Below are 13236 nucleotides of genomic sequence, written 5' to 3'. Positions count from 1 at the left end.
AAATGTGCAGCCAGAATTTATAGCTATTTGTGACACCAAGGAGGCAAGGACAGTGACAGCAGCAGCAACCGCTTTAAGCACACCTTTCACCATCTCCTCATTAGGCAGCATCTCCATCAACTGGTCTAAGCCTGAACATCAATGGCTATCGGAACCTGCAGTGAAAAAGAGAGAGATTTATTACCAGTAAGGGAAAATGCAGGATGACAGGAATAAAGATAAAAAGGTGATACGTCAAGGTAGCAGTATACGATATTTCGTCAACAATCTGGAATCACTAACAGATATGCCATGTAGTCCCATAGACAAGGCACATAAACGAATGTCAAGCTGCCTTCTCTTCATTGTAGAAGTCTGGTAGAAGCATTATACCTTGGGGACTTCGTCTGTTGTGAAGTGTGATGTTGCGGTGGTGGCTTTTTGGTGGAGACGAGATATAAATTTGGAAAGGAGAATATTACGTGGGTATCAAAGTTATTTGCGTTTGTTTTTTGTTGGTTAGTGCTTTCAATTGAGTGTCAAAGAGCTAGAGCGAACATTGTTTTTCTTGTTACTTTAAACGTCTCTTTTTTCTGACGCTAGACGGCCTAGCCTTTGATCATTTTCCGCTTAGTTTAATTGCGTTTACTTTGCACATCTCTAGAGAAATTTCTCGCTGCTACTACAAAGAAAATTTTGGGTGATAGCTGTCAGTTTTTGTTACAGCAACAAAGCTCACTTGTTAGATTTTTAATAATATGTGTTTTTTTCTACTTCCGGTTTTCTCTTTTCAGTCAGTAGTTCAGTAAATATTCATTCCACGCACAAAATAACCACATATTCGTGATCCTCGTCGAATTTGTGGTAAAGTTCACGTTTTTTTTTCTACGTTTTCGTACTTCCGGTTTTGAGAATTTTCCTGAACTATCTCGATTTTGGCCAAAAAATGGATTTCGTTCAAAATACATCCAATCGACCCCAAATTTCACGGAGATCACGAATATTTGGTTTATTTTGACGGCAGCTCAATGGATAAGGCGCTATCACCTACTTCCGGTACACTTCCGGAAAATTTGCATAAAACTAGTTAGTGAGCTTTGTTCTCTGTATAGTTCTTAAGATAGAATGCTAGGTTTTAGCAAACAAAAATGCGCTTTTTAAGTTTTGTGAACATCTTTAGACCAGTCCTTCAAATATTGAGTTTTGAGACGTGTCAAATAGATGGCGTGTTGATTGTGTCAGTTTGCTGCGGTGCGGTTTGCTGTCAAAAGTTAAGCTATCTTTTCTTCGAAAATTACCAATGAATTCATAGGTAAACTCGAGTGATTTCGTCTGTAACTTGTCGGTGATGTGTTCTATTCCGTGTATATGTTGGATAACCTTAATGTTTTTCATCAACTTACAGTCAGAGGGAACGTGAAAGTCGTGTAGCCTACCGTCAACTATTTTGTTCAAACTCATTGTATTCTACTGAATGTGTCATCGAAATGATACAGGTAAAAGCCAACACTAGCTTTATTTCATGCTAAAACATATATTCTTCTCATGTTTTAATAGGATTCATCATAATTGTCCTCTGTTTGTATTGGACTTGCTAGATCACCGACTCCAGCATGGACCAATCTCTCATTCCATCTTCTAGAGAATCTTTGATAACTGATTGGTGGTTTCATGTGCAAGTTCACTTATTGTCATGTTACTGAACTTTATGAATTGCATTCTAATATGAATTTTTGTTTTATTTACAGGTTTCTAAATTGGCATGACTGACTTTATGAGAAGTTATGTCCTTTCAAGAAAAAGGACTTACAGTCAACAAGATTCCTTGTTTGCTAACCCATTGGCTGCTACACTTGAATCTCCCTATTTTTCAACAACAAACAAAGAGGTTAAATATTGTGATCATGCTATCATCATTGTAAGTTGTGTTTACATTGAATTTAGAGAAGTTGTCATACTAATAGCAATTTTAACGATTGTTTGGTTTCTTATTTAGATGTTGCTATAAGACCAAATGTGGGGCATCTGGTTATCCCTCCAAAATAAGGCAATGACCACACGTTCAACGCGGATCATTCGTTTTGTCAACGAACTTGACTCATTCCATCTTCTGGATTGCTTAGGAAAGCTGATTGGTGTTACCTCGGTAACTTCATTGTCATGTGACTGAGTTTAAATTTTTTTTACATTTTGTTTCTTGATTTAGCCATTTAGGTAATGACCAAGAAGATGCGGCCTACATGAACATCATTTAGGCGGCCAGCATCATTCGACTACCCAACCGGCTTCTACTACCCTGCTCTCAACACAGCACGGAGTTTTACCCTTTAGATTTTTGGCTGTTCGCGATGTATGATGGCGTTTCCTTGGACGAGATGATGATTTAGGCGATAAGAATGTTGCGTGATTATATACTTAAAACCGTTTAATTATTCTTTTACTTATTTTAAAAATGTTTTTTTTTTTTTCATTTACAGGTTCTAACCTTCAGCTTTCAAGGAAGTCAACGAGGTCACTTACTCCCTTGTTTGCTAACCCAATGGCTGCTACCCTTGAATCTCCCTATTTAGCTCCTTACACAGTCCCGAGGTATTGCTTTTTGTCGCTACAATCTTATTGAAAATTATTGTCATCCAAATAAATGTTCATTCTGCTTACAGGGAATCCTTCGCTACTGATCATGGACTCCATTGGTGAAACTGAAAACCGACGAGAGAATGCTGTAATCCAAGACTGATAAATTGTGTAGTTAGATTAAATTACAAGTGCATTTCTGGGCTCCCTTCTTTTCTGTGGCCCCGTTTCCCTAACTAACCACCAACCAACGCCCGCCGGTAGTCACTCACCCGCTGTGAAACCAGGAGGAGGGGAGGGCTCTGGTCGAACGGGGACTTGGAAGGCGCATGATCCGACGAAAACTTTTAGAGGGTCATGAGTCTTACCCGGAAGCCTATTATGACTAATCGCTCCCCAGTAAAACTTGCCTCGCACTCTTCTCTCCTCTTCCATTTCCAGGTAATCTCCCTGGATCTACGCCGACACTGCATGTGCGAGTTTTAGCAAGCAATCCGCCACCCAATTTGACAAAAAGTGATAGTTTGTTTTCACGGAAATTTCGTCAGACGGTTACAAAATTCCTAATTCAACAATCTCATGTAGAAATTTGCATCTAGTCTACTGGTGCAAATTGTGATTCTTTAAGCTTGATTAATTTAGGTGATGTGTTAAAAGCAATTGTGGGTAGCTAAACAATTGAACTAATCCACTTTTTCTGAATATTTTGTGTTTAGATCACTGTTGTTTGTAGATTTTCTTGTGATCTATCTTCAAAATATTCTGAAAAAGCGAATTAGTTCAATTTATTGGCTACTCACAATTTTTTTAACACATCTCCTAAACAATCAAGCTTAAAGAATCGCAATTTGCACCAGTAGACTAGATGCAAATTTCTTCATGAGATTGTTGAACTAGAAATTTTTTAACCGTCTGACGCAATTTCCGTGAAAACAAACTATCACTTTTTGTCAAATTGGGTGGCGGATTACTTGCTAAAAAGCCTCGCACAAAAAAAAAATTGTCTTGAACCGGACGCTCTGTTTAATGAATTGTTTATTTTGTAAGTGTTCCAGAATAAAATATGGTTTTACATATTAAATAGATGGCTTATTTATTCAACATAACATATATATATTACAGTTATTTGAAATGGGGGTTTAAGTAATGGATGTTGGTGGAAGTTATGGGGGTTTAAGGATTGGATGTTGGTGGAAGTTATGGGGTTTGAGGAATAGATGTGGTTACATAGGTAGGTATATGGATGTGATAGACAAAGGATTTCTACCTTATTAAAATAAACCACGACTTCTTCTAGTTAATGAAAATCAATTGACCCCCCCCCCAAATCTCCTCCTCGCTGGTTTCCCAATCGCGAAGGCATGTTTATTATTTGTTCAACGTAAAAATTCCCCGTATTACTATTTTTTTTTTCATTCTCAACATATAAACGGTTAACTTCATAGACGTACGTAAATAGCAATTAAACAAAATACTGGATGTAACTTAAGTAACACCACACCATGCAGCGATTCAACACCAAGGAACTTTTCTGTTCCTTTTCAACATATAAGCGGTTAACTGAATAGACACAAATAACAATTAAAAATGGATGTAACTTTTGTCCACAACACCAGCAGTCCGGCACCAAGGAACAGCAACAGCATAACTCGATGCAAAAAATCTTTCACCAGTATAGGCTGCAACTACATGCCATATTGGACAGCAACATCACTGCTACGTAAACATAAACCTATGACCAAAATGAAATTAATGTTTGATCAATGGAAATTTTGTATAAAATAAAATCACTTCAAATGGAGTTCACCCAAATATTCTATGGCAAATCTGATAACTATAGTTTAAACAAAAATTTACATGAAACTAGATTACTCATTTAAGATTTCAAAACAAATTCATTTGAAATTTGTAGTGCTCTGCAGCGAAACAAAAACATTCTTCTACAGTATCTGCCTATCTTGTTAACCAATTCCCCTTAAACAATCCATAACTCAATTTACATATGATCAAAGGAAAGAGCTGTTGACATGATGAAATCCCCAAATGTTAAAATTAAACAATGTAAGCAATTATAGTAGTCCAAGCATGATACTTCCCAAGTTAGAACTTAAAATATTTATCAAATTACCATTTCAAGGAGTCTTCTTGCAGTTCTACTAGATGTCCAACATTTCGGCAACCACAATGCAGCATGATCCAGCGTCAACTCAGATATGGCTGATCCCAGAAGACTTGAAGCATGGAACTCTCCCACACTCCAGGACAACATCAGCACCAAAGACTGCATGCAACAGCTCAATTTAATCACACCTTTCACTGGATGATTGGAACAAAGAAGCGCAGACTTCACCTGGCTATCGAAAAACAAAATCAAGTTACTATCAAGGAACAGAATCTTATGTGACATAACAAAACGACAGAAGTATGAAGTTGAACTATACAATCTCTCATAATTGCTTTGATAAATCTTACAAAGGAATTTGTAGCTGTCAAATTTTCCAACTTGAAAATGACAAATGTAATCCACATTTCCATAATGGTCTTAACTCATAATTGCAACAGAGAAGCAAAGGGGTCTACTCTCTAGTCATTAACTAAATCTGTAGCGATCAACTATAATTACTTTAATTGTTCTGAAAGTGTTCCGCATGTGACGAAACGAGCAAGAGACATTTTGGAAAAAATGGATAGCAGTTTCAACACACGAAGTATGTCAGTAAAAAAACTTGGAAAAAAAACACACCAGAATGAGTAACTGGACCTTTCCGCTCAGTGTCTTTAGAAGAAATGGAAGAAGTTTCGTCACTAACGGACCCATTCGCGCCATCTAGTGGACATAGTCTTATCCACCTAGTGACAGCCAACAGCCAATAGCCATCAGAGTTCTTATGTGATGGAGTTCTACTTTCGCATGGCAAAATCATCAACGGGGATTCTAAGGAAATATATTCAGAAGAAGATAATTCAACAGGAATGGTTCTAATGAAAAATTACAACGAGAACCATCCACCAGTGAGAAAAATCCTACAGGTAACAATTCTAAGGGAATAATCAATCCAAAGGAAATAAAATTATTGCATCACAAAAATAAAAGTGAAATGAAATCAGGAAACGAATAGGCTGGTATTTACTTGCTGGAGGCTAATGTATTTTCAAACGTTGTTGAATCGGGTTATGCACTCATGCATTACATACGGCTTGGAATAATCAATATTAACCAGCCGAAACCGTAAAGTAAAATTCTGAAATAATATAATAACTAAAATCTAAAAAGAAAAGAGTTGGAATTTCATAATCATGTCGAACTTCACGTTAGTCGTCGTCCTTGGGGGGTAAATTATGTTTAAGCGGTCAAGTATTGGTCAATCCAAGTCCTCAACGCCGGCACTCTGGTTTTAAGGCCAGGAGTTTTGCAATCTATCACAACACAAGACAATCAGACCCGCTGATTATTTGATTTTGATCAAATTGTTTAGAATCAGACGCTTACCCTTGGTGTAGCTGTTGATACCGAGAATGGTCCAAGTCCCTGGCGCCGTAAGAATAACTACTGGACCGCCGATGTCATCAGGCTATAATTGAACCACATTTAGTATTTTCACGTAGGCAATTGAACTTGATTGCTGAATTTTTACTCACTGTGCATGTGAATTTGTCATCAGCAGTAGAAGTAACGCAGATAGTTGAGTCCGAAACAAATCTACTAAGGTCTCCCACCGATTTGCAGTCGGTGTTGGACTGAATCGAAACCTTGGCTTGTTGCAGGTTATTGAATGGTATGACGTCTCCGTCATCATCAGTTCCTCCTCCCCATCCCAAAATAATGGCATCCTGGTCGTTGAATGTGTCAATGTCTGTATCGGCCGCTGGCAAACAAACGGGGGCAACACTCCTGGAAAGAACCACGGGCGCGTCCATTACAATGATGGCGATATCATTGGCCTGATAATCGAAAAAAATGAATAGTAATGAAGAATATTTTCGTCCTGTTGTGGCAACTCACATAGGTGGCAGCATTGTATTGCCTGTGAAGAAACAATTTGCTGATCCTCCTTGTCATCTGGACGTCTGATTGGTCCGTCTTAAACATCCCAACCAATACAGTCACAGTACTTAACTCATACAGAGACATTCTGCAAGTGGACGAAAAAATAAAATGCTTTACTTAAACGAACTTGAAATTAATGTATGAAAACACTGTAATACTTTTCCAGGCACTGAGCCGCCAACAAAACTCTTCTGTTACTAATCAAACTTCCGCTGCAAATTAATTTGTTATCGGTTTTCTTGAGGGCTACCTATTCGAATTTGCAAATAATTAAAATACAGTGTTGTCATTTACGAGGATCAAAATTAAACGCTATAATTCCAGCTATAGTATAAATTGAATCAACTTACCATGAAAGGCCAAGCATTCTTTTTGGCTGAGGTTCCGCCAGCGATCCTTTCGCTTGTCAATGCCCGTGTTGCGGGCATGGCAGTCGGTCCAGCGCCACAAGTCGGTGCTTCTGTTTGCCTAACGGGCAAAAGATCTTCAAGAGCAAGGGGAGTAGGATAACCGTATGAGTAGACAAATCCATTGGGCGTTTGCTCCTGCTGGCGATACATGGCTGGGTAATAAGGATTGAAGGATGGCAGCGGCACGAATCCTGGATTGGTTATTTGGCCGTACAGCGTCTTGCCTTGATAAGATGGAGCATATCCTACACCGTCAACTGAATTCAAATAATAAATCACATTCAGCCAATATTCAAATTTAAAAGAAAAGGAAATAGTTTTGACGTACAATCGATGATGACGGCGTCGTCTGTACGGGAGACGAGAGGCATGAAGGCGAAACTGGACGCCGGGCTGCAGAAGCTCAGCAGAGTCACGATCGCTAATAACACGATCATTTTTGAAATCATTTTCCTGAAAACAGACGTTACGAAACATTCAGTCAATTGTAGTCACAGTATTTATACTTTTTAAAATTGTTGTGTTCAAACATAACATTTCATTTGGAAGTACAAGTGAAATTTATATTGGAAAAGCAGAATTTAATTTACAGATGCCATGTTTCAAGACAAATAATTTCAAGTATTTTTATTACTACCTTGGTTCTTGCAGACGGTTGTGTTGCTTCAGCTTCGGCGACAGTTGTGATTCACTGTCAAGTTGGGCTCCCTTTTTATTGCGGGATTCAGGACGCTCAAGATGTCACGCGGGACCGCACCCTAATTATTCGCTTCTCCATAAACTGCGTTGAATTGAGCCACCACCTTTTGAATTCATTAAAAAAAAGAGCAAGCACATAACATGCTCAAAGTTGCTGATCTTGTTGTCACAAGGTGAGGAGATGGTTTTCCAGTAAGCTCACTCTTGACATTGGTCAGTCACCTCTCGAATTCCCCCTGTTCTTGAATTGCGACTTTTTGCTTACCTCTCGACCTTCATCGTGAGCGGAATACAAATCAAGTCAGTAGTCTTGTTTTTCATTTGGCGTTGGTTAGGGGTGTCGCTTTCCTGCTGTTCACTCATCATAATCACATTGGCTTACGATGCTGTTGAAATCTTTGGTACCGACAACTCTGAAGCACAAATTCCCAGCTGATTTCTTATTTTCACTCAATCAAATTTAGATATTTTTATTTCACACTTTAGGTTGCCATTCAGTACAACATAAATTAATTTCAAATTATGCTATTATTTTTCCACTTGATTAACATTCGCGCGGCATAAAATCCCTGCTGAAGTGTGTGTGGGAATATCTATATCTATACATTCTAATTCAGTTTAAGAAATGATTGAATTGTGGGGGTTTTCCCTTTCGCACTGTTCAAGATACGGTCGAACATTTCATTAATTTTGTTCAAGGTGACTTCCTCAACTGACTGTTGCTATGTGCATCTGAACAAATAAAAGGCGTCACCGATAACCGTCTGAATAACAACCGATAACGGTTTGGAAACAAGTCTTTCGACGTGCTTCAATACCGGGCAAGAGCCCTGGTAGTGTGGTACAACTAACACAGGTGCGCGGCCCTGTTACCACAGACGCAAATGGTGAAACAAATATTGGTCAGAAGGTTTCTATAATTAACGAAAATTAAGCTGTTATTGATAGCGCGGTATTTTCAGTGGCAGCCTATGGCTGGTCGAAATTTCTTGTAATTATTGATCTTATAGCCGGTCATAAACCTTTTCAACAATGACCTTGGAAAGAACTGGTTATTGGCTGATGATGGCCTTAGCAAGAGAACTAATTTTGTTTACCTCCTTGTCAACTGTCAAGTGCCATATATAAATAAACAGCAAACTTGTTTGTTTAACGCAATTGAACGTAAATTTTTTTGTTGTTACTTTTCCAAATTGCTACAATAAACTTCAAAGCAAAGATGCCATAGACTTTAAGAAACTTTTATCCACTTTTTTCTTCATTATTTTACGACCTGCCTCCCCATAACGAAGTCTTCCTTATTTCTCCCAATAGTAGCCCCAGTTTCTCAACTATGAAAAATGTAAATAGCATCTCATTGACAGGTGAAACAAAAATTAAAACTCGTCCAAGCAGACTCCTGATCTTTTTCGGCATCCATCTGCTGCATCGCAATCTACTCATTTTGACTTCAACAATTTTTTGTTTACGGAATGCAATTGATGTAGCGCTTGAATTCAATACGGACTCGATCATAATTGCTCACCATATATAGGAAAAAAGAAAAATCAACATACAAAACGAGTTTCCGATGAAAATCACCATTACGAAAAGGAGTCTTGATAAACTTCAAAGGTTAATCGCAGAATTATTCAGATAACAACTACGCTCGATGGGTGTGGCTCATCAACAAAAGAATCAGACAAGTCATCACAAACAAGATTTCCATATAAGTTCAGTGTAATGTTTGAATAATTTGCGTGAATTTATTCCAGATGACTTAAACCCGCTTAAACCCATGTTCAATACGAACACATTTATTCTTTCCAGTCACTGCTTAGTTTTGGAAAGGACTTGGATTGAGAATTCTCAAGCGAGATTTGGTTAGTATCTTGGGGGAACCCGGAACCGGCTGCACCATTAGACGAAGGATCAAGTAATTTAATAGACATGAAAAATTATTTGAATAATATTTAAAAAAAAATTATTATTATTATTTGAATAATCTCCAGTGGTTTCAGTCAGTTAGCGCATGGTACTTATCCGAACGAATGGGTGATGCTGTTGTAATAATACAATTGCAATTACGACATTAAAAAATTTAACTTTACATATACCGGAACGGGTATTATTCCCTAAGGGTTGCATAGGCTAAATTTCAAAGGGGCTATGATGAAGAAAGCAAATTCTGATAATCCCAACATTATCGTGCAAACCGACTCCGTCAGCACAAACGACGCTCATTCTGAAACCTTTTTCAATTATAGCGGCGCAAAATTTGGTAAAGGCAGATCAGTTATAGGTGGAGGTCTATGCCCAGTTGGAATCAGACGTAAAAAAAAAAAAAAAAAAAAAATTATTTTTGTTGGGAGGGGCAAAAATAACAAATAAACTTGGCGCATTTTGAACATAGGCTTTTTGCGGATTTTTGCTCTGGATTAGTAAGCGATTACACCGTATCGTAATAAACATCGATGTTTCTGTCACAGACACTAGGCCAATTATCCAGAGGAAATAGACAAAACTGGGAATAACTCCCACCTCGTTTGAAGACCGCCCAAATTTGATTATCATTACACACGAGTGACCATCGAAAGTTGCCCAAGTATCCATTGCATTAACACAGGGGGCACCTGGATATGAATCCATAATTCAAGGCGACATTCAAAACAAACGATTCAAAATTTCGTTAGCAAAATGCCTCTTGTTTCTATTACTTTGTTGGCCATAGACTCATAGCTGAAACTTTCCTAGGATCTTAAAAACTTGTGCGCAGTTCAGTGGAACCGACAGTGCATGGAATATTTTTCAAAGTATACGAAAGGGACTCTGGCATTTCGCACGACGTTCTTCCATAGACGTCCTCAACAAAAGATTATGCAAAAACCAATTCGCTACCGGCAACGTCTTATTACCTACAATAAAGACAATGAAAGGAATCACTTCACACATCAGATTTCAAATGACCGCCAATTCGGTAAACGAGTATCAAATGTGGTCGGCAATTGTCTTTCACTGTCGACAGGAGCGTCGCTTAACGCAAGTCTCAACAAATTCCTATTAGAAATAGTCTGAATTTTCGCTATGAATGCAGTCTTTTATCGTTTGGTGACCAGCAAATAGTTTCAATGTAAATAACTGTGTCCTACCTTGAAGCCTGAGAAATACCGCCGGGAGTCTCCTGGTGTTCCAATCCACTGAGAAACTATTAAAGCTAGTTGACACCAGGTGGGAAAAAGGACGCCCTCGTGAATAGGGAAGAAGAAATGAAACTGCCACTTTTTTCGATCGTCGAACTCTGTCGTGTTCAATATTGTGGCCTCTACTTCCAAATTTTTGAACTAATTATTATTATAACGAAATAAACGACACGAAGAAAATGGAAATTGTTACCCTGGGGATGTCCAGCCCATTCGATGCAGTTCCAGATTCCATGACAAGAGTTTTAGGCAATATTCTTTCTACGTTTGGTTGGCGAGGGCGACGTTTGGCTCATTGCTGCAGAGAGTAGAGGCTAAGCAGACCCAGCAGTTGTCCGCAAATGAAGGCGAGGATCACTAACTTCAGCTTCGGTGTCTTTGTTGGACTTGGCCCGCAAACCGTTTTGTAACTCCCGGTTGCGATTTTCACATAACAACGGAAGCAAGGGGAAGAGCATCACGAAAACCTTGGCCGATAACGATTCCTGTCTAAATTCATAATTTTAGAATTCAAATTAAATTTTGTTTTGAAGTAACTTACCGTTTTGAGTGGTTATCTCATCAAACCCATTGTAGGTTTAACATTAAACAATGTCACTCAATAAGTGACAATCACTCTCATACAGTGAGGTTGTGTTTCATGTGATGCAACATTCGACAGAGAAGATGGGAGGAGAAAGCCAACTAGGACTGTTGGACGAAATCAAACCAATTTGAATTTCCCTATAAATTAAAAACAAAAGTTTGCAGAGAAGTTTAATAATTACTGGTTGTTTCTTGTTGTGGCTGATCTCAAGTGTTGTCTTTGTAGATGCAGTCCAATTTAATGTAATTAACTGTCATCCTGAACTACATCAACGAAACATGCAAGACACAATGTGTGAGACAAATACTAAAATACATTAATTAAAAATGATAGGGCATCACATCAGTCATTTTCTAGACAACTAATTCTGCAAAATGAGTGAAGGAACAGATTTCTAACAAGTTCAAAAGAAATTTAAAGCATTTTCATTCACTTTTTCTTTTTTAAGTAACTCGATATAAAACATCATTACACTAAACCAACAGTCGTCTCGTGTCTGAAAAAAGGCGTTCAATGTAAATAAAGTAAAGCAATAATTTTTAGTTCTAGTTCTTTGATTGCCAATTCGCCATGCAAAACTAACTAATGTAATGGAGGTGTTTTGTGTTTAAACTTTACTCTTCTTTTTTTCTTCCCTTTGTTTACCTATCCTCTTTTTTTTCCTTCAATCCTTATTGGTCAGTGGACAGATGTCGGCCATCATGGATTTGGGGTGGGAGTGGGATAGGAAAAGGTTTCGGCAACTTCTAATTACGGAAAAGGTAGGATACCGTATAAGTCGGATATTACTAGTTAATTGCTGCCTGGAATAATCAAAGTGACAATCTGGTAGTATGAAGCTAGCTGACATCGTACCGGTTTAACTATGTTTAAATCATAGCATCCTCTAGTTCTCAAACCAACAGCTGAGAGCTGAATATGTTCTACTTACTACACGGACCGTTGCGGACTACGTTACGAGCCGGACCTGGAAGTCTTTCATTTTATTCATTTTGTAATGATAATCTTCGTTGTAAATTCCTATAAGAAATAAATTAATTAAACAGAATTAATTTCTTTCCTCAAGTTATTTATAAAAACTTAATTTTACTCTATGCACCACAAAGACCCTTTACTAGACTAGTAACAGTAAATGTTTGAAATCCCTGTTTTTGTTCTTCATCCCATGCCGTCATCCTGTGAACATTTGCTAAGAATATGCAAATTGAGATTCAATTAGGATAAAAGAAATGTTTTAAATTTGTGGCCATCTTTCTCCAAGGAAAAGGTCAAACCACTATGAACTTGATTACTAATAGTGCAGCAAAGCCTAAGGTCAGTTAATTTTTGTTGATCACACAGATGAGCTCCACAAAAACAGTCAACCAGGAAACGAAACATTTGTAGGACAATCCCAAAAGATTCATACTCAAGTCCAGTAGTTTCTTTTTTTAAAATTAGGAACAAAGATCACCATTGTATGGCGAACAGGCTACTCACCTAAAATCATTTTGAATAAAAAATCCACTGGCATATCAGATAACATAGTGGCGACGAAAGAATGTCCTTGACACAATGTCGTTTCCCAAATCTACGATCAGGATCTCGTAAGGAACGAGAGACAATTGAATCCCTCGTTGTTGTTTTAGCCTTTGGGTTAATAACCCATTTCACAACTACTTGCTAATCACAAAAACAGTTGATCGTAGATTTTCGAGTTGATTTTTCTGCGACTCGATAATAATCTACTCTCGGAGTCTCGTTACCTGTACGTTATCCCAA

At 38.0% G+C, this 13236-nt stretch overlaps 1 protein-coding gene and 1 long non-coding RNA gene across 2 annotated transcripts; both read right to left on the bottom strand.

The window, feature by feature from the left end:
- Positions 1–5679: 5679 nt before the first annotated feature.
- On the bottom strand, positions 5680–7957 carry LOC124204607 (transmembrane protease serine 11D-like). The gene is made up of 8 exons (XM_046601687.1): positions 7649–7957; positions 7340–7464; positions 6952–7268; positions 6760–6851; positions 6557–6686; positions 6193–6495; positions 6044–6125; positions 5680–5970 (listed from the first exon to the last, which is right to left on the bottom strand). Exons 2-8 carry the CDS (start codon positions 7458–7460, stop codon positions 5897–5899), a joined length of 1119 nt encoding a protein of 372 aa, XP_046457643.1. The 5' UTR covers positions 7461–7464; positions 7649–7957; the 3' UTR covers positions 5680–5896.
- A 2081-nt stretch (positions 7958–10038) lies between these two features.
- Positions 10039–12387, bottom strand: LOC124204608. Its single transcript, XR_006879009.1, has 3 exons — positions 11431–12387; positions 11083–11378; positions 10039–11011 (listed from the first exon to the last, which is right to left on the bottom strand). It is a non-coding gene; the product is annotated as an uncharacterized LOC124204608 (long non-coding RNA).
- Between the last annotated feature and the right edge of the window lie 849 nt (positions 12388–13236).

The sequence above is a fragment of the Daphnia pulex genome, chromosome 10, assembly GCF_021134715.1.
Source record: "Daphnia pulex isolate KAP4 chromosome 10, ASM2113471v1".
NCBI classification, from domain to species: domain Eukaryota; kingdom Metazoa; phylum Arthropoda; class Branchiopoda; order Diplostraca; family Daphniidae; genus Daphnia; species Daphnia pulex.
This window is presented reverse-complemented; position numbering and strand designations above follow the sequence as displayed.

Coding starts and splice junctions, on each gene's coding strand:
- LOC124204607 (XM_046601687.1), bottom strand. CDS start 7,460: ATGATTTCAAAAATGATCGTGTTATTAGCGATCGTGACTCTGCTGAGC. Junction 6,852..6,951: donor AGAATGCTTGGCCTTTCATG/GTAAGTTGATTC, acceptor AAATTCGAATAG/GTAGCCCTCAAGAAAACCGA. Junction 6,126..6,192: donor ATGACAAATTCACATGCACA/GTGAGTAAAAAT, acceptor GTTCAATTATAG/CCTGATGACATCGGCGGTCC.